We start from the raw sequence: 22,703 nt of genomic DNA, 5'->3' as shown, positions 1-22,703 counted from the left end.
TTTTCATATTTTCTCTCTTCCTGCCAGACTTAAGTTATTCTTGCTAACTCAGTTTTCTTATCCATAATTTCTCTCATTTCTCACTTCCTATGTACTTTGGTCATGTTGTCAGAAGGGACCATTCCCTGGAAAAGGATATCATACTTGGTAAAGCAGAGGGTCAGCGAGAAAAGGGAAGGCCCCGAAGAGATGAACTGGCACAGTGGCTGCAACGATGGGCTCAGATACAGCAGGGATTGTGAGGATGGCGTGGGACCGGGCAGGGTTTCATTCTGCTGTACACAGGGTCACTGTGAATTGGAGCCGACTCGATGGCACCTAACAACATGTTTTGAGAAATCCACAATGACCAAGCTTGTTAGCATTTTGAGTAAAGTAATTGTTCATAGATTCTGAGTGAGGATTGGAGCTCTTTTTCAGAAGGTGTTAAAGCTGTAAATGCCTAGACCTTGAGGTGTGGTGGCTCAGAGGTTTCTATGGCTTACTTTAGAGTCCTCAAGCAGGTCCAGTAGGTGAGACAGCATATATGAAGAGGTGCTGAACTGTGATTTTTCATACTGTACTAAATATAATTTGATCCTAATGTTTGACCCAGTTATAGGTATACACATTAATATTTAACACATTCTCTCTGGGGATGTTGAAGAATTGACCAAGTTTACCCAAATTATTATTCTATTCTAAGTGTGAGTTCAGCTGCTGCTTCAAGCTCATTGATAAAATACAAACTCCACCTCACCCTTGCACACCATGACCACCACCACTACCACCACCTTACTGTGTGTATTAAGTTTCCAGACTGAAAGACTGTTGTAGCCAATGCCCTTGTCTCATTGTTTCATTTTTCCAAAATTATTTTTACTGCTATAAATAGGTCTTTCTTAGCCCTCCTATGATTTTTACCCTAACTCTCTGATTATAACTTAAGGCTGAACTAAATGTTCTGAGAGGATTTTAAATATTACATGAAAGCTTGAGGAGGCTTACCAGGAAGGGTGTATCTTCTGTGGAGTACCATTATGATGTTTCATTTATTTGAGCAACTATTTCTTAATAAATGCTTATGCTTATATACATCATAATGGATCCAAGAAAATTACATTGACAATTTCATTAACTTCATAAAAGAACAATGACAATACTAGCTTCTCAATGAGACCATTCCCCTGGCTCTTCACTGGATATATTTTTTTCTTTCTTTGCACCCATGCACAATAATATGTTGTTAATATTTAAATAGATAATTTGTATACTTATTTTATCCTCCTGTCTGCAGTGATTATAAGCAATCTGAGGATAGAGAGTCTCACTTATTCATTTTTGTAGTCACTGCAGCAGCCAAAGGAGTAACGTAACAGGCATTCAATAATTATTCGAAGAGTTGAACAGAAGCACTGGACACTCAGAAATGCATAAAGTTACTTTATTTTAAGTATACATTTAATTTTGAAAAATATAAATGCTAAAATATCTCATCTTCTTCATCTCTTAATTCCATAAAAGTCACAATAGAAAGCTTCATAAAACTGTAAAATACTATAATGTTATAGGAATTTTAGGTTTTATATTGGAAAAAATTATTAGTAATATATTGAAATGTTTTCTGTCCTTTATCATTTTGTTCCACCATTTGATCTACTTCATTTAAAATAAAAAGATGCATAATTTCTCTAAAGTTAATAAAGACTTAAGAGAATAAAAATAAGAATATCTGAAAGTGCGTATTGATTCCGAAAAGCAATGTGTACGGATATGTACCAGCCATGAAAATGGCTAAAAGAGGCAACTCTTCACTTTTTCACATTGTAGGAGTGGGACAAAGTTACTTCTGGCTCTAAAAGATTCACTGGATGACTTTAGCCCTGAGTTGAAATTTCTTTGCAATATTTGTCTGGGAAACAGAATTCAGAATTTTTTTTTTTATGTATCTATAGAGCACAAAGAAATGATCAAAGAAATAAAACCTATCAAAAGTTTTGGTAAAAACATAACTGGACTGATTAGCATATATTATAAAACTTTTTTTTTCAATTTCAGGCTGCAATGAAGTTCAATGAAATCATCATCTGAAAAGTCTCAAGGCCTTTCAGACGGTCAAGTGCTATAAAGCATCATTTGATTGTATTCAGCCACTTGGTTCCACCAGGCTTCTCCTTCATGCTGTGAAGAGCTGATACTAAATGCCATGAAATAAAAATCAAGAAAATCTCAAGTTCCTGCACCAAAATCATTAAGTGGTATGAAAATATTGAAGAAAACTTTGTCCCATCCCTGAACAATGTCAACCTCTATAATACAACTCAAAAGGTTTTGTTTATTAAAGATATGATTCAGCAGTCAATACATTTCATGTACTTTAACACAGTTTAAAAAACCCAAAAACTCGGAAGACAATCATTCTCTATACTAAACACCAGTATATACCGGATAAAAGATTTACTCTGTGTGTGTTGGTGCACGTGCATAAAATATACACAAACTGTATTACTGATGTTGGTCAATTATTTTCATCCATTCTTTTAGGTGGGAGCAGGGCTGGGAAGGGAAGCTTTTTGTTTTCCTATTTTTTCAATAATAAGTAACATCTCCTACCCTGGCTTGGCAGAAACAAGAAGGAAGAACATTACTGCCTATAGCACACAAAATAGTGATTCTAATTCACATAGTAGAGAAGAGTAACTTTTATAAAGGAAAACAGTATCTCCAAGAGATTTTCTTTCAAATGCAAAATCACAGGCATTCATGCTCCTTTGATAAGGCAGAGCAACACCACCCGGACATCTTTCCTTCCAACAGTAACTTTCTAAAACCACACAACTTCTGGTTACAATGCCTAATGTACAGTTTGTCCTCTACTTCAAGCAACTTGAAGCTTTTCTCTCCAAATTCATACTAGGGAGAATTACTTGGTGGGAGATTTACTCTTGTATTTTCTGGGTCCTGTTTACATAGAAACAAAACCACCTGGCAATATGGTTAGTTCATAGTCAATGAATAAATTTGGTTACAGTATAGATAATATGGTAGCTCTGTTTGGACCTCAGATTTTGTTTGTTTGGTGACTTCTTCTGTTCCTCTAAAAGTAATGATTGTTTAAAAACTTCCCTGGGCCCTAGAATATCCAAAGAGTTTAATATTAACCGTTCCTTTTAGCAAAGGTGAGGTGCAATTCTGTGGTCATATCGTGAATAAAACTTGCCATCGCAGAATATGGAGCATCAATGGAAGCATAGATCATTTTTAGATCTACTAAAAGGCTAAAAAGATGAGTTAAGCTGCTTCAGGAGATCTTTGAAAAAGACAGAGGGGTATGAATCCTCAAATATTTGATTGACCATCAGGAAAAAAAATCATAGATTAAGCTCAATTTATTATGCATGACTTAAAATTTTATCAGTGATTCCATCAGTAAAGAAAATGGGAAAAGTTCCCTATATTGTTTTATATCAGGGCAATGGAAAACTAGATTTTATAAGGATATTGGTTTTAGAAATAGCTCTAAATACAAACATGATGCCAAAATTTGTCATGTGAAGTTTTAACACAACATGTAATTCCCAACTATCATTTTCATGAAAAAAGGAAACTGTAGGTCATCTATCTCTACTTTATATAAAATCAAACATTTAAGATTATCAGAAATTACTAAAGTAAGAGCTAATTCAGAAAATAAAAATTTTATAATCAAAATTCCAAGAGGAAAGAATTACAATTTATTATATTTATATAAGAGTGGGAGTCAGTATGTGTATATTATTAAACCAAAATAAGTGGTTTTGTTCTGCTTCTAGCACTCCTTCAACAACTCGTTACAGTTAAAGTATATCATAAATGTGGTTATATGAATCCAAGATTATGGATTCAACATTTAAAATGTTATTTTTAATGCACATTCATAGTATATAATGCAACCTATTAAAAATATTACATTTAAATACCATGCTAAATTTGGTTAATAAAAATCTAATTTTCAATATGGTACTTTGAAATCAGACACACACACATATACATACACGCACATATATTTTCTACGTCCCAATCACAAAGAGCAACTGTCTTTGCATCCGAAAAAAATGTGTGTGTGAGTATTGTTAAAGTATCTATACATATACCTCTGCAGCTCTATCTGCGTTCTCACATATACTTCACAGATGTGCAAATGGTCTATTAATATTCCCATGGACTTTGTATGGTATATATAGGCTATTGCATCAATGACAGTGAACTGATATCTGGGCAAGGTTATTTACCCTCAAGAATGTATTTACCCTCGTTTTCATAATGATGATTCTCTTGCACCCCTGATGGGTACTTCGTATGTGGTTTCAGCTTTATGAAAACTGGCACAGGAGGCTCAATAACTTTGCCATTAGCTACTATCACTCTTTCTGTCTCTACCTTTGCAAATATGTGCACCAGCCACACACAGAGTATTGTACACAAGTGAACAAATATTTCAAAATGAAAAGTATCTAACAATACTGCATAGGACAATGACATGGTAATACAATCAGCATCAGTGCCTGGGTACCACTATTAGCAGACCATCAGTTTTCCCATTGCATGGGAGTTACTCCCTTCTCACCCAATCTCCTTCAGAGAACAGTTAGATTTCTTTTAAAGAGAGGGAAAAATGGATGCTCAGAAACATGGTGTTTTTAATCTGATAAAGCCCCGTGGCTTACCCTAGAGATGTGTATTTGTGTGTGTGTGTGTAAAAATCACATTATATACAATACATTTTTTACAGAAAGCCTGGCAGCTACAAATAAGAGGTAGAACTACTCAAAACTATGTTTCCTGGTGCAGGAAAAAATTCATTTTCTTTACAGTAATTAAAAAAAAGTTTAAAAAATTGACAAAAAGTAAGTTGCAGGTTAGGCCCCATAATTTAAACAACAAAATCTAGGAAGAAAAATATTCTTCAATGTACTCAACAGATAAATTCATTTAAAGGGTTAAAAAAAGTTGCATAGGAAAAGGGACATTCCAGCACTTGCTACAATGATGGCAATAGTTTCTCTACAGGGAGTAAAGTACCTTTAGTTTTTCTTCTTTTGATGATAACTCTAAAATTAGGGCTTCTAAGCAAGAGCAAGTTAGAGTAGCAGCACTTTTTTCCAGTCCTGGAGAGCTCTATAAGCGAGACAGAACCCGCCTGCAGGGCAAGGTTTGTTTTATGGGACAGAAGGCAAGCCAGTAAGCACAGGTCCAAAGCTAAAGTTATAAGTGCCTTCAATATTTTAATAAAAGTTGTCATAAAATCCTTAATACCTTTGCCCCACCTTAAGAAAGAAAAGGGACAGGATCTGTGCATGTCTTGGGTGACAGAGAAATTTAGTTGTGAGTGGACACATCTGAAAGTGTAAGAAACAAAGGAGGACTCTTCAAATGCTGTTTTTAAGGAACAGTAGACTATTGTCTTGATTTTTACCTATGCAAATGAAAAGCAGAGAAAGCATTACATTATCTGGCCAGTGGCCAAAGAACAAACAAAACAAAAATTTAAACACTGAACAGCTGAAAAAAAAAAACCTTAAAGAACAAAAAGTGTCAGTTTTAAGAAAGACGAACAGGTTACAATGAAGTTTCTGTTCCCTTGCTCCTCCAGAAATAATCATTGTCTTCAGGCTCAAGTTCTATTCTAATTTGAGGCACAACTCTTACTGGAGTTCTAGGAGGTCTAGAGAAAAAGAAATAAAACATAAGTAAATCAGGTTTCTTTTCTCATCTACTAAGCATTTCTATAGAAGCTAAATGTGTCATTCCTTGTTCTCTTTAAACTTATCCTTTCCTTCTATATTAGAAAGAAAAACAAACAAACTGGTATTTTAAATGGAATAAAGGTACCAAAAGAGTCAAGAAATGAAATAAAAATTTCCTAACATCCCACACAAGATTAAAAAAAAAAAAGAAAGAAAGGAAAAGGAGAAGGGGAATTATCAGAGGTGGGTTATACTGTCAGAAGTTAAAGAGGGAAGAACAAAGAAAAAAAAAAAACTTGCATTAAGACAAAATTCAGAAAATTCACTCATTTGAAAAGCAATCAGGACCTGAAATGTCTAGGGTCTAATTGAGAGAGGGAAGGAAACTACTGGAAGAGAGCTGCCAAGAAGTAACTCACTCACTGTTACCAAGTTGATTCTGACTCACAGCCACCCCCACTGGGGTTTCCAGGGCTATAAATCTTTACAGAAGCAGATTGTCTGATCTTTCTTCAGCAGAGTACCTGATGGGTTTGAACTGCCAACCTTTTGGTAAACAGCCAAATGCCTTAACCACTATAGCACCAGAGGTCTTTGCTAAGAAATGATAGTTACCTTTTAAATCAGAGATGATACTGAAATCCTAAGAACTAATGTTAGTCGTGGGATTTAACTTAATGATATTGAAAGATTCTGTTATTTTTAAGCATAAGTAGTCCTCTTAAAATGATTTTTACCAGTAAAAGCTGGGACGAGGTTTAGGTTTGGGTAATCTATTTAAGATAAATCCTAGAGCAGAAGAAGAACAAGGAGTTCCGCCAATAACCTGCCGCAAACTACATTTCTGTGGGGCAATCATTCCACAAAACTATAAAAAATACTGGACTGTCCTTTACCTTGGCATACCGAGTGACTGAAGGAAAGGAATTTTATCAGCATGATGTGTGGCGTTCAAGGAATGTTGGTGATCTTTCTCCTGGAAAAAAAGAAAATGTTTAAAAAATCAGATATAGCAGATCTTTGGTAAAGTATAAAATTAGAATAAAAATAAAATTGTTTACAAAAATCAGTGTGTCCCCTCATTGATGCATTTTTCATAATTGAAAAGAATAAGACAGACAAGTTTAAACAATTTAAATAAACACTGTATCAAATTAAAGATCTCTGAGTGGTGTGATGAAGCCAAGATCACTTAGTTTCCTCTACTCTAGGATTTCTGGGATGGACCACTGTTGTTCTTTTCCGTGAGAGGGGAAGGAGATATCACTGACTTTAATGTCTAAGCCTTGCCCTTGGTTTTTCTTTCTTCTTCAGAATTCACAATTTTATTCTGCTATTATTCATAAGAGAAAACAAAGAAGATTTTGAGATTTCTACTTCTATCATTTTTTGTTCTTTTATGGATTATAAATGATGAACATGACATTAAAAATATTTCAGTAAAAATAAACATCTTTATTTTGCTTAGATAAATTTCTAAGTTATCAGTTTCTTTGTATCCTTTAAGGTTTTTTTTTTGGGGGGGGGGAGGTGAAAGAACAATTACCATTACATAATCACTTTGCCATAAACTTTTTCCGGAAGCCTCAAATTCTGGCAGGTGATGGCTTTTTTTCTTTTTTTTTTAAAGCTATCTTTAAATTGCACCTAGAAGGGCTATACCAGGTTACAATTCCAACAGAACATATATATGCTATGCTCCTATCACAATCTCCTTTTGCCATTAATGCTCAAGAGATTAAAAAATGAAGCCAGCTCATGGTTTAAGGGAGCAGGAATTCAAATAGAAAAAATCTTCTTAACCAAATCCCATTGATAGCAGTGAGCAGAAATTAGCTCTTAAATTGGACACCAACAATGAGATAACTTTAATGCTTTGTTCTTTAAACCCAGGATGGTAGTTACCCACCAAGGTGGCTCCCAATGATGTCCACCTTCTGGTATTTGTGTCCTTGTGAAATTCCTTCTCACATACCAGGGTTGGTAGATGTTACCAATAGAATATAGTAGAAGTGAAAGTATGTTGCTTCTGAGATTTGTTATATATATATGTGTGTGTGTGTGTGTGTGTGTGTGTAAATTGCAGCTTCTGTCTTGGTTTCTCTCTATGTTCTTTATTAACTCTGAGTGAAGTCATATCAGGAGAAGCCCTAAGGAGACACCCACAAGTCAAGGAAGTGAATTTCATGGCAACAGCTTCATGAGTAAGCTTGGAACCAGATTCCCAAGTTCCAGTCCAGCCTTCAGAGACTGAAGCTGCAGCCTATAGCTGGACTTCATGAGAAACCCTGAACAGAACCACCAAACTCAGTTGCTCCTAAACCTTTGACCTTCAATAACTATGAGAAAAATATCTATTTGCTGTTTTAAACAGCTGAGTTTTATGGTAATTTATTACATAGCAACTGATATATCCACCTTTCCTGTAGCCATTAATTTCAAACTTTTCTTGGTAATATTTTACTGAAGTGGTATTGTCAAACAGAAATAAAAATGAGCTTCAACCGTCTTCTTTTTCATATAAGAGCAGTATACCATGAAGTACTTCTGGATCTGAGAACTCAAAGTGAACAACAGTTGAGAGCCAATTGCTACTTGCTACTGGAAAAGCTTGATATTCACTAATGTTACAAGAGAAGTTTTCCCCCCTTTAAAAGTGGCCTGTTAACTCATTTACAATAGAAAAGATGACTCATTACAAATCATTACATCTTACCCACTGCTATCAAGTCAATTCTGACTCACAGTGACCCCTATTGGATTTCCAAAGCAGTACATCTTTATGGAAGTAGATTGCCCCATCTTCCTTCTGCAGAGCAGCTAGTGGGTTTGAACCACCAACCTCCTGATTAGCAGTCAAATGTCTTAGGCAATGTGTCACCAGAGCTCCTTTCATTACATCTTAGCCATAGGCTATTACCCCAGAAAGAGCAGCACAGTTACAAAAATAGTTTGCAAATAGAAGGGGAATGAAGAAATTAAGAAAACATATCTTATAAATTATACCTAAAAAGTTGTGCTAATAGTTCATGATTGCCAATTTAATTGAAAATAACAATTATTCCAAATTCTCAATATTAGCAACTGATTCATTGATCTTTGAGAGACCCATGATGCAATTTCTCTTTTGAGCTGATTTGGTCATTGGTTGAAACCTAAGGAAGACAAACAGTAACAGACAGTGATGTAGCACTATAAGCTGCAATTCTAAATACCAGCAGAAGAAAGAAAAATGAGTTACAAATATGGTTACAAGTTGAACAACTGCAAGAAACTTATGATGACTTGAGCCAAACACAAAACTACCAAGCACAAACTTAAAACTTATGGATGACAGTAGAAGTTAAGAATGAAGCTCAATGAATGTAAAAGTAAGGTTTTATAAATGAAATTTAAATATTCACACAGGAAAAGAAGAGAAAATAGGGGAGAAATTAATGTAGGAAAAGTACCAAAGTTTTTTTCTGCAAGAGCAAATCATACTCAAGCCAGCATGCAAGAGGTTAGTTCTACTCACTGTCGGAAGGTTTGCTATCACTTAGGAAAGGTTGCTGTTCCATGATGTCCATTGGAATTTTAATACTTGGAACTTTTTCTGAGTATGGGCAGTCAGACTGTGAAAGAAATGTACAAAAACTTTTAGAATGTTTTCATTATACAGCCCTCCCGATTTCCTAATATAGATCACACTGATCATGTTATCATTTACCTGGTACTAAAATCCTAGATACACTTTTAGCACTTTGCTAACTCTTCAAATTCTACACCATATCATAATGTTTATTTTTATCTCTTCTAAGTTAATGGGATCAAATCAATGAAAACCAGATTGAGTCAATGAAAACTATGCCAAGTGGAGATCACTACAATTTAAAACAACTGTAAAGCTTTCTCTTAGCTGGATTCACAATCAACAAACATTGATGGGTTTGTTGTATGTCTGAAGTAAACAATCTCAATGTAAAAACAGATGAAATGTTCTGTGGTAGGATGCTTCTAGGAAACTTCCTAAGCTATAACATGGTGTTGAAATTCTTGTTTTGTTTATGTTCTTGGACTCTTTCTCCAGGAAAATCATGACCCCAACTTTCTTCCCAAGACAAGTCAGAGATTTTTCTAACATCCACTATCAATTGGACTTCCATCTCCCTTGAAAAGAACCCTGCCTTCTTCCATATCTACCACTCTATAAAATACTATTTTATAGTTAAATGTTCACTTCACTTTGGTTATACTAAAGATACTTGAACTTGAGCAAAACATGAGAAAATAAATTAAAAAAGAATGCTGCCTATGATGGTCAGACAAATACAGAATCATAATCAGAATAAAATGGTATAAAACTAGAAAGCTAGTTGAGTAGAGACTGGGGTCTTAAAAGCTCTTCGTGGCCTCTAAGATGCTACTATTGGTCTCATCTCTTCTGGAGCAAAGAAGAGTGAAGAAAATCAAAGGTGTCTGGAAACAATTAGTCCAAGGATAAGATGGACCATGAGGACCTCAGCCTTCATGACCTTCAGACAAGAAGAACTACATGGTGCCTGGCTACCAATGACAAACACTTGGAATGGGATCAAAACTGGAGATCCTGGATAGAGAGGGAGGAAAATGTGGAACAAAATTCAGAAACACAAAAATGACCAGAATTATTAGTCAGATAGAGACTGGTGGAATCCCTAAGACTATGGCTCCAGGTTACCCTTTGAACCTAGAAATTGATTCACTTCCATGGATTAGCTCTCAGCCCAACAGTAGAAAGACCTACATGCAGAACACCTACTCCAGGGTGATACACCCACCTGCGCTAGGGAGATGCACACCTAAATCAATCAGCCATGAGACACTAGAGGGGTAGCATTCAGATAGAAGGAAAGGTGGACAGACAGGAATACATAGTTAAGAAGGGCAGGCAGGGGAGGGGAGGAGAGTTTTTTATGGTTGGGGATGGTAATCGGGCTGTGAAATCAAATGTGTATGAGCTGTTGAATGTAAATCAAATTTGCTTTGTAAATTTGCACCCAAAGCACACACACACACAAAAAAACCAGGAAGCCAGAAATGGGGCTGCTTAAAAAAAAGGTGACCTATTCAAAACTGTAATAAGTTACTACTGGAAACTCAGAAAACATGGAAACTAAGGTTCTAAGAAATTAAAAAAAAAATTAATGTAACATCTACTACCCATATTGAAAGTTCCTTTATGAGTGAATCTAAAGAGCGTAATAAGACATGTAATATTTTTATAGGATTAAGATAGTATATTTAAAATGACAAAAAAAGATGTAATATGAACCTACCTTTATGAGAAGGCTAAAAGGAACAAGTCCTATAACAGTATTTCAAACATTTCCCAAAATATTACCATTGATAGATGGATATATTGGCAGCCAACTCTTAATCACAGTCTACCAGAGAGCTTCAAAAGTGACTGTGAATGGCTGAAAATATTGGGAAACCACAATTATTTTCAATACTACTTCAAAATATGAGCGATTGATGATTCTGGGTGGCTCCCTGGATCCACAAACCTCATATCATGAGACTATCAGGTGAACATCAGAAAAGCCACCTCTTGAGTGTAGATACTCAAATACTGAATCAACAAATAGAAATTGCTACACAGATGTACTGGATTCACTAAGAAGAAATGTGTTAGTCTGCTTGTTTGTTTGGGGGGTTGTTGTAGGGAGAATAGTCAGAGTCAGAAATAAGTAAAACATGGCACTATCTCAAAGAAATCTGGAGCTGGAAAAACAGAACTGAAGATGCTAAATATTATTAATAACAGGACAGCATTTTTTAAATAAAATATGGTTTGTTACAGATCAAATTTGAAAAATTAGAAGAGAATTCTCAGGAGTTCCTTGGATCCTGGTTTGGATGCCAACAGTTGAGTCAAATGAACGCCTAAGAACTCTCTTCTAATTTTTTAGATTTTATCTTCAACAAACCATATTTTATTTAAACATTGGCACTATCCCTAGTGAAACTTAAGATATTCCCAAGAGATTCTATTTTTTAATCATTTTTTTCCATAAAAACCATCCGAGAAGAGGATACCATAATATTACTTCATATATTCAAAATGGGTCTTTAATATTAAGTAGGACTATCTATGTAACTAAGCTGAGGTACTTATTTTGAAAACTCAAAATGAAACACTGCTTTAATTACCTTAATATTTGAGGCAATCTGGTTTTTTTTTTTTTTGGTCAATCTTAAATGGCCCAGAAATTTATTTCAAAATTTGATTTCTCTCTGAATGCGTAAGCATGTCTTTTTCTTAATACTGCATCTTAATCGCAGCAATTTTATAGACATTCTCTTCTTTTCTGTCTTTACTGGAAACAGAAAATCTATATACTTGTTCTCATGTTGTTGTTGTTGTTGTTATGTGCCATCGAGTCAGTTATGTTGCCAAGGAGTGACCCCTCCTTGGGTTTCCGAGGCAGTATCACTACGGAAGTAGATTGCCCCATCTTCCTTCCGAGGAGTGGCTGGTGGGTTTGAACTGCCAGCCTTCTGGTTAGCAATCAAGTGCCTTAGCCACCATGCTACCAGAGCTCCCCCTCAGTCATAAAAGCTCCCTCAGACTCTTTTTCTCTTTTGCTAAATGTGCCTTGTATGTTTTGTTGTTGTTGTTGTTATGTGCCGTCGAGTCGGACTCGACTCATAGCGACCCCTCCTTGGGTTTCCGAGGCAGTATCACTACGGAAGTAGATTGCCCCATCTTCCTTCCGAGGAGTTGCTGGTGGATTTGAACCACCAGCCTTCTGGTTAGCAGTCAAGTGCCTTTAGCCACTATGCTACCAGAGCTTGTATGTTTTAGCCTTCCCTTATTGGATCAATTCATCTGAAATCTAATTCTGTCTGTTGTCTTCCTTCACTGTACTATTTCCATGTTCTCCAAAAATGAATATAATCAGTCAGCCTTATCAATTGGAAATAACCAGAGAGGCCTAGATTAGAATTTTGACTTTGCCACTTACTGCTGGGTACACTTGGAAAAATGACTAACATTTCTCAGTCTAAATTTTCTCATGTAAGAAAATGAAGCAAAAAATATTTTATGTGTTTTAAAGAGCTGTCATGACAATTAAGGAGCTCTGGTGGCACAGTACTTAAGGCATTTGACTGCTAACCAGAAGGTGAGTGGTTCAAACCCACCAGCCACTCCATGGAAGGAAAGATAGGGCAATCAATCTACTTCTGTAAAAACTACCACATTGGAAACCCAATGGGGGTTGTTTTCATGAGTCAGAATCAACTCGACTGGCATGACAATTAAGGTATGTATTATCAGTCCATATTATCAGTTACAAATAGACACTTATTAAATAATAACTATACTAAAAACAACAACATATTACCACTTTAAAATAGGTAATGATCCCCACCCCCAAAAATAATAATTTGTAATAGTGCACTGCTTAAAGTCCAGACTGCACCTTCACAAAGAAAATGCCATTTTGGCAGACCTTTTAAAAGGTTATTGGAGAAGGTCTGTGTGTATGTGTTTGCATGTGTGTGTGTGTTAAGGAAAACAAATACCAGCTTTTCTTCTAGCACTGATTCTAGACCCCTACTGAAGCATCTGTGTTTCTGTGAAGTAGTCTCCTGAAGAAAATAAACGGGCAATAATTTTACTTCTTCACTTAACCACTCAATTGCAGGAAGACCATCTGGACTATGACACTGAACACTACAATTATGGGAAAAGAATCCAAACTCTAAATCCTTTCCTTTTTATTAAAGGTTTACAGAGAAATAGTCTCAAGTCATGTTAGTATAAGTACAATAGCATAGAGTTTTGATGAGTAATTACTCAAGTAGATACATAGATCATGTGGGTAAGATCACCAACATTTGTCCAGGTTATGCTTAAAATCACATAAAATTGACAGTTATTCCCTCAAATTTAAACCTGAGTTATCAATAGCAAACAAATATGTTTTATAGTATAACTAAACAAATTTCCTTTATGAGATGGTAGTTCTTTAAAAGTGGTTGTGTTGTTGTTATGTGACATCCAGTTGGACCCAACTCCTAGCAACCCCTCCTGGGGTTTCCGAGGCAGTATCACTATGGAAGTAGATTGCCCCATCTTTTTCCAAGGAGTGGCTGGTGGGTTTGAACCGCCAGCCTTTTGGGTAGCAGTCAAGTGCCTTAGGCACTATGCTACCAGAGCTCCCTTAAAAGTGGTAGGCTTTATGTAAAAAAAAAAAATAGAAAGTCCTATGCCACTATGAGTGTCTCAATGGTCACAGAAAGACTTGACTAAATATAAAACACAGAAGAGAGAAAATGAAGGTCATGGAAAGGGGAAATGGATAATGTGACATGGCCAGGTATACACTCTTGGAACTCAGTTCTTCAACTCATACTTCTCTCATTAGGGATATACAAAAGATATTTTTTTTCACATTTATTTAACTAACTTTACCCTGAAATTTTGGAAAGTTCCTTACATCATCATTGTCACTGTCCAGACTTCCTTTCTTCTTTTTCTTTTTCTTCTCATCCTCTTTTTTTTTCTTGTCCTTTTCTGGAATGACATCATCAAGGAAGCTGAGGTCATGCTGGGAGAAGAGGTAGTCCATGCCTTTTCTGACAGCTACAAGTGCCAAGATCTGGAAGGATAAATGTCAAAAGTATGAAATAATACCATGTAAGATGAAGTCATTGTGAGTACTGATATTGCCGCATCATAGTCACCAAAAATCTATTCAGTATGAAGCTAGAGTGAGTATGACAGAACTCTTGGCTTATGTGGACTTTTTTTGAGTGGATCATAAACAATTTCTTCATGGAGAAAGATAATTCATAGAAGCCTCAGTTAAAACTCACTTTATCTTCACTTATAAACACAATCTCATTCAATTAAAATTTTAATGTGAAAGGATTATTTTTGAAACAATTTCCCTCCATGTCAGAGTTTTAATACAATATTTAAAGTTTTAAAAGGAAAAGAAGTCTGCATAGAATTTCTAATTGTTCAAAATTAAAATAAAAATGGTTTTTGAAAATTAAGAAAATCTGTACAACACACAGTGCATAAAAACATCTTGAAAGTATCAATAAGGAGATACTCCTTGAATGTTTGCACAGATCAATTTTCAAAACCCTGGGTGGTGCAAATGGTTGTGTTAAACTACTAACCAACAGGTTGGTGGTTCAAACCTATCCAGAGGCACCTTGGAAGAAAGGCCTGGCAATCTGCTTCTGAAAGGTCACAGACCTGAAAATTCAGTGGAGTACAGTTCCACTCTGAACGTATGGGGTTGCCGTAACTTGGAACTGATTCAACAACTGTTTTTTTTTTTTTTTTCCCCCAATTCAATCATTACCATTAACTGCTTACCATGTGCCAGCAGGTAATATCACCTCATTTATTCCCTATCACAACCTGGAGAAATAGATATTATCATCTCCATTTTACAGCTGAGGAAATTGAAGCTTAGCAACATTAAGTATCTTATCTAAGATCACAAGCCCGATAAAGATATCAACAGTCCCGCTTCTCTACCTCTAAAACCAGTATTCTTAAGCTCTGTATCTTTGAATCTATGGATTTTCTAGAAGAGTAATGACCAGATGACATTTTACAAGTCATCAAACATCTCTAAATTTGGACTGAAATGTACTGCATCTGTTATTTTGACTGATTCTATAGTATAGAAATACTTTACAAATTAACTAACGTGCATTTGCATCTACTATGTATCAGGCTTTGTGCTGTTGTATACCATTGATTCGATTCTGACTCATAGCTACCCTGTAAGATAGAGTAGAACTGTCCCATAGGTTTCCTAGGCTGTAATCTTTATGGGAGCAGACTGTTATATCTTTCTCCTGCTAAGGAACTGTGGGTGTGAACCACAGACCTTTTGGTTAGCAGCTCAGCACTTAACCACTGCACCACCAGGGCTTCTTGATATTGTGCTAGACTCTTAATATTCATGGCTGGTGAGTCTCAGAACAACAATCACAATGCTAGTCTCATTAACTGATGAGGAAATGGCAGCTCAGGGAGGCTCACTGATTGGCACAAACCACAGCCAGAATTTGAAATGAGATGAATCTGACTTGAAGGTACTGTGTCAAGACTACTACAGACATGGGATCCTTATATTACAAATGATCAAGTGGATCAGTTTAAGGTGGAAAACCTTGGAACCACAATAACCATACGATCTCTATATGACTTCACAGGCAGATTCAGTTCAAGGAATTCCTACCATGACTGGAAAAATGATAGCAGCCACGGTTGATTTGAGAATCCAGAGCAGTGCCAGACACAACACTTGAATGAAAGTGAACAGGTGGACTCTGCGCAGGGGGACGTGACGCAGGTAGATGAAGTCAGGCTGATGCTTCAAGGGCATCAGAAGCAGCTTTAGACGATCCATGAACTAGGGAGGGAAGGGGAAACAAGTGTAACTGTGTTATTTCAGGAACTGGTGCAGTCATCCACTATACCTAAGCAACCACTACTGATTTATACTCTGTAATTTAGACAAGTAGTATCCTTTTCAGGGGACAAAGCACTGTTCAGAAAGTGTGGAAATTTAGTCTAGCAGTCATTGTAAGACAGTCATTGTAAGACATAGGACAAGCTTTCCAACTTTTTCTATTAATTCACAAGAAAAGTATGCAGACATAGGAGAAAAAGTAACAAGTCACCAAAGAATTAAGTAACAAAACAAAATATAAATTCTAGATGCTTCTCTCTTAGTCTCTATGCTTATTATCTGAGTCTTAGGAGACAGGCTCTTGTGCCAATTTTAGTAATGATACATCTAACTAATGTATCATCTAACTAATGCATTTCATCTGCCTCAGTTGTCTTATCTGAAAGTGTAGATGATACTATACATCAAAAGCATTTCAGGGCTGTTTCAAGGACATAGAAGAAACATCCAACTTGAAAATGGGAATAAATTGATATTTTCATGCATTTCATGTTATCTCTGACATAACCACTAAACTCAACAGTGTATTAGCCTTTTTTTTTTCAGTGACAAGTCACATGATTGTTACAGTGAACCACAGCATGTAAGCAACTAGATATTTAAATCTAAGAGGCACTATCATCACACTATCATGTATAGACAAATACTCAAATGACTGTTGAGCAATTATGTGCAACTATGAGTTGCACTGATGACGATGATGAAGAAGATGATATTTAAGAACCTATTACAGGGTCTTTCAGATGGCAATGGTTCAGTAAACAGCTTTTGAATTTAATAATTATGCTATAAGGCAGAAATCTTAGGAACTTTGAGATAATGTCACTTTCTAGAAGAAGGGAGAATTACAAAACTCAACTAGACTATTATACAAAAGCATGTTAGTCTTCTATTACATTAGATTAGATTCCATTAGATTGTTCTATCTAATGTGTTTTCTTTTTTCCTCTAGTGTTATTTTTAACTGGTGAGAGACTTCCCATTTACAAAGATTAGGTTACAAATTTTCTTCCTAAATTAAATCTTGCCCAAAAGACCTAGAAGTAGGAGAATTAAGAAAAAAGTAGGAAAAAAAAGCAGCAGCAATAGCAGCAACAGCACTGTAGAATTTAAGAAATTCACTAGCTCTTCCTTCAGCAATGTTTTCTCTTAAATGAATCAGCTGATTTTTTTCATCTATGATTTTAATAAATATGTACTGAGCACCTATCATAGATAAGGCACACTGCATCAGGCCTTTGAACTGGTTCATTCCAGTTCAAGGCCCCTGCTGAGAATTTACATTTCCACCACAGATACAGGCATTCCCTGGGTTATGGATATATTAAGGACAACTTCTAATTGTCTTTCAACAAAGGGCTTCGATCTGGTTTTGTTATAGGCGACGAAGTGGAACAGGAAGAGACTGGAATTTTTATAATTTCAGTGATTATAACTGGAACTGGAAAAACTATGGGTTGAAGCCCTAGAATGGGACACTGGGAAGAGGGATAATGCACCCTTTCAGGAGCCTGATGAGTGACACTGGACAATGGGCAGGACTTTGGAAAGCACACAAATGCAAAGTGGTATGGTTGGCCACCATCTTTCAGTGGGTCACCCCAACCTTTAAAGCCCTGCTTTAATGTTATGTAAATGTACCCTTAGTTTTATATGATGTAACCAACCTCTAAACCAAAAAAACCAAACTCACTGCCATCAAGTTGATTCCGACTCATAGTGAAGCCCTTTGAGTTTCTGAGGCAGTAAATCTTTAGGGAAGTAGATTGCCCAGTCTTCCATGGAGTAGCCGGTGGATAGAACCGCCAACCTCTGGTTAGCAGTCAAATGCCTTAGGCACTACGTCACCAGAGCTCCTTAACCTGCCTCTACTGACAACAAATTCTTCAACACAATAACCTTCACTTGCAGCATGTGTAGGTTTTAAATCACTGAAAAGAATCCAAGCCTTTTCTTGCACTAATCAAAAACCAAACTCACTGCTGTCGAGTCAAACCTGACTCACAGCAACCCCTCCTTGGGTTTCCGAGGTGGTATCACTACGGAAGTAGATTGCCCAACCTTCCTTCCGAGGAGTGGCTGGTGGATTTGAACTGCCAGCCTTCTGGTTAGTAGCCAAATGCCTTAGGCATTATGCTACCAGAGCTCCTTTTCTTGCACCAAAGTAAGGCTAAGTAAGAATTTTATGCACCAGTTCCAAATGACCTAGAAATTCTTAAAAGATACAGCCAGGAACAGATCTCATTCCTAAACTAGGGACTGTCTGTATACTGAAACAGAATCTACATCTTAACAAGATCTCTGTTCTGGTTACCTACTGTCACTCTGACAGGAATATACCACAAATGGGATGGCTTGAAAAAACAGGAGTTTATTCTTATAATTTTTGGAGGCTAGAAGTCTGAGTTCCAAGTGTCAGGCTTTTGGGGCTGTGTGAAAGCCCCTCAACCTTGGGCTTCAGCTCTGCTTCTTGCTCCTGGCCCACTGAAGCTAGAGGCATCTCTTCACTCGGGCAGCTACTGGCTGCTGACGCTAACAAGCCCAAGGTGGGCAAATAAAATGGCACAATCCCAATGTTACCAAACCACATGGCAGGTCTTTGATTCAAGTCCACTGAAAGTCCTAGATCAGCAGAGCATGCAGGCTGCTGAACAACGACTCGGGTACATGAAGCATTCAAGTGTGCCATAAGCTAGAGACCAGTCCCAAAGCTGTTTCTTATATATGGGAAGTAGACCGCATCCCTAAAGCAGCTACTTAGCTGCTCCAATATATTCTACCATGGAGTTAATTACCAATCTCACCATGGGGAATACTACATCCAGCTGCCCAGCCACTCAACCAGGCCCAGTCAAGTTGACACACAAACTTAACTACCACAATCTCCATAAGAATCACCTTGGCATCTTGTTAAAATGTAGATTCTGATTTAGTGTATCTAGGGTAGAAATGCAAATTCTCAGCAGAGGGTTAAACCAAAATGAACCAGTTTGAAGCCCTGCGTTAAGTATGTACAATTAAACTTCTGATCTAGACAGACTTTTTAAGGCTAAACAACAATAAGTTTCATTAGTTTTGAGGTCATTTTTATTTCATAATTTTCCATTTATGGACTACTTTTCCATTTAGGGAATAATGAATATTTACAATACCAAGTAAAAACAAATATATATCACAAATTTACACTTCCCAAAAGTTTCACAGGCAGAGATAAACCTGCATTCACATTCATTTAGTGCAGTATATAAAAAATCAGCTTGTATTTCCTAACAAATATTCAAATGGTAGAGGACTCTACTAAACGGACCTAAACAGTGAAAAATAAAAAGCTTTTTATCTTTTGGGAAGTCTGAGCACTTCAGCCCTTTCTGAGTCTACAATCAAATCAATACAAATTCAATAAATGAAAGCAAGGACTATTTTGAAGGGGTTCAACTAAATTCTTATGATGTTCACAGAACATGCAGTGTTTGCTCATTAAAACATTACTAAGTGCTAAATAAGGCTACAATTAACAAGGTGCCAGAAAGCGGCAGAAGTACTTTCAATTTCCTGGTGCCAATTAAATTAAATCTCAGTTGGGGAAAAAAACAAAAAACAAAAAACCTTACATTGTTTCCCTTAATGATCTTTTAAAAGGGGAGTCAGTTTCAACCAAGTTGTGAGTAGCTGAAATTTTTGACAAAAACAACACATAAAGCACAGTGACTTTCTTCTTACATTGGTGCAAAACTTTCGATCATTGACCAAATCCATGTGAGAAGGAATCAAGTAAGAATAGGCTGTTCTCACTATAGAGTTAAGGCAAATGGATAAACAGTTTCCTGAAGATGCTACGAGGTTTAGATTTGTTTCTCAAGACAAGGAAAGTAGTAGTAGTAGTTATGGGCCATCAAGTAGGCCCTGAGATGAGGAAAAGAGAACAAAAATCCTAGATTCCTCTCTTTCCTGGCTGTTAAATGACCTTTAACATCCTATCTCACGGCCATGTCTGTACGATAACAGGCTAACTTTGTTGATTGTATCAGAAACGAAAAGTAGGTAGATGGTGGAGAATACAGAAAATAAGCTTATTTCAACAAGTCAGCCATTACTAGCATTTCTTCAAAGATCAAGTACTGAACATTCTTACTACTAAAAGAACATCACTGTACTCATATTGCTATGCAAAACTTACCTGCACACCATTAAGAGATGCAACCCCCATATACAGGAACACACCATAGAGTACAGGCATGGGAATAAACTAGGATGGAAAAAATTGGAAAACAGTGTTTGAAAAACAAAGAAGAAGAAGAAGAAACAACAAAAACAACGAGGAATAGTTTAAATAAAGGCAAAGTCTGAAACTAAAAAATAGCATATAATAATGTAATGACTTCTAATTAGTGTACTTTACTCACCAACTGATAAACTCTAAAGCCCTCTGTACCAGAAACAAATGGAGAAGGGTAAAAGGGGAATGTAATTTTCATTTGATGACTATATATTCTTTGTATTTTTTTTTTACAATAAGCATATATGAATTTTATAATTACATATATAAATATATAAGTAAATATGTGTGTGTGTGTGTGTATATATATATATATATATACACACACACACACACACACAAATTAATGGGAAAAAAAGTTCTGTTTCCCTTTCCCTTTAAAAGGAAAGGCCCTTTCAACTAGATGCTTGCATGGACTCTCAGGTGAAAGTAGAGGATTTCCTCAGTCTTGACGCCAAGTTGCATTCACAACAGTTTACTGATTTTTTTCATTAATAATCATCATTAAATGGTCTATCACCTTGGTATATAAATGCTTCTTTCAGTCAAATAAACATCAAAGGACTGCCCTCTTTCTTCTCTCAGTAATATTAAGAGGAGTAAGAGAACATAGCTTGAAAAGATCACTGAATATCTGGATGCAATTAATTACATACATGGGTTAATACAAATCTTTTAAAATTAAATTAATACATATTAATGCATGAATTAACAAAAAAAATTGGCATTACTATAAAATTCTTTAACAATGAGTAATTCCAACATGATGTCTGAAACTGTGCTCTATTTTTCAAATATCGGTGGTACTGAAGAAGCTAAGCAAATCAGGAAGGATTATGTTTCTGCAAAGTCTTCCATCTGGACAATAAAAGTTCTCTATCTTGAGTACTGAACAGAAGTTCAAGTAATTTGAGGAATTTTCAAAGCTAAAATACTAAAATCACAAGTCAGGAAGTGACCCTCTTTGGGTTTCTGAGGCAGTAAATTTTTACAGAAGTAGATTGCCCCACCTTCCTTCCTCAGAGCAGCTGGTGGGTTTGAACCACCAACCTTCTAGTTAGCGTAGTCAAATGCATTAGGCACCAGGCCACCAGAGCTATCCCCCCCCTTTTTTATTTGGCTTTAGAGGAATTTCTAAAGCGATACCACTTGTATTAACTGAAGCACAATTCCTATCAACCCCTCCTGTGATTCTCTAAAACAGTTCTGTATCTGAGACATTTGGCCACTATTAGAGAACAGGACATTCCAAAATGTGCCACTACTGATTCCACTAGTAACTGATTAGGTATACAAATGGTTAAATGGATAGGGAATAAATACATTTATTTATATAAAACTCCAAATGTTTCTTATAATAAAGGCTAACCATTTTACTATAGCTAATTTGATCCTGCACTCAGAAAAAAAAATAAGTTACACAGAATGTTTAATGGAGTGGGAGGAATGGTGGTGGTGGGGAAGCATTTGTGCTCCACACACAACCACCACCACAAGGAGGTGAACACAGAACTTTCTGGGCACTGCAGTTCTGATAAATGTTTTTATTTCCATTAGGCTGTTCAAGTTTTCATTCTTTATAATGCCTCTACCAATTATCGATAATAATCACAATGGAAACAGTTTAAAGCTTTGACTCATTATTTTTCCATCATCTGCAGGCAAGGGCACTGCCACTTTTCCGTCATATATGATGCCATCGTTCTTGTCATTTCATTTCTAATTCTTTGGGAAAGAAATAAAGGTGGAAGGGGAAAGAGAAGTATAAATCATGAAAACTAGTTAGAATCCTGCAGAAGTTACTTTTTAATCTGAGAAAAGGATATTTCTAACTTGAAAGGAAACAATCACAAAGATAATTACCAGCCACATCCTCACCCCTCACCTAAGCTTAGCTAAATCTTTTCTCTGATATAATCATACCATAAAACCAAAAAAAAAAAAAAAAAAAAAAACCTCACTGCCCTTGAGTCGAATCCGACTCACAGCGACCCCTCTCTGGGTTTCCAAGGCAGTGTCACTATGGAAGTAGATTGCCCCATCTTCCTCCCAAGGAGTGGCTGGTGGGTTTGAACAACCAGCCTTCTAGTTAGCAGTCAAATTCTACCTTGCTGCCTGGGTCTGTTCTATCTGGAGTTGTGACTACAGATACAACCAAATCTATCACCCAATAAAACCATGAAGTATCATCAGCCTAGAGTGTCATGGGGTGTGGGAGGGGATATAGCTTAAAACAGGAAGATGCTGTTT

The 22,703-nt window shown here is 36.3% G+C and overlaps 1 protein-coding gene across 1 annotated transcript in view; it reads right to left on the bottom strand.

Annotated features, from left to right (window-relative positions):
• Positions 1 to 5,577: 5,577 nt before the first annotated feature.
• Positions 5,578 to 22,703, bottom strand: part of SLC4A4 (solute carrier family 4 member 4) — a 508,661-nt gene continuing 491,535 nt past the window's right edge. Inside the window, exons 20-24 of the mRNA XM_007942789.2 lie at positions 20,355 to 20,423; positions 15,944 to 16,117; positions 14,174 to 14,335; positions 6,602 to 6,681; positions 5,578 to 5,683 (exon numbers count right to left, since the gene is read on the bottom strand). Coding sequence (XP_007940980.1) covers positions 5,578 to 5,683; positions 6,602 to 6,681; positions 14,174 to 14,335; positions 15,944 to 16,117; positions 20,355 to 20,423 — 591 coding nt within the window. The remainder of the gene's footprint in view (positions 5,684 to 6,601; positions 6,682 to 14,173; positions 14,336 to 15,943; positions 16,118 to 20,354; positions 20,424 to 22,703) is intronic.

Source organism: Orycteropus afer, unplaced genomic scaffold, assembly GCF_000298275.1.
Source record: "Orycteropus afer afer isolate SDZICR_OR568_19922 unplaced genomic scaffold, OryAfe1.0 scaffold00098, whole genome shotgun sequence".
In the NCBI taxonomy this organism is placed as follows: Eukaryota; Metazoa; Chordata; class Mammalia; order Tubulidentata; family Orycteropodidae; genus Orycteropus; species Orycteropus afer.
This window is presented reverse-complemented; position numbering and strand designations above follow the sequence as displayed.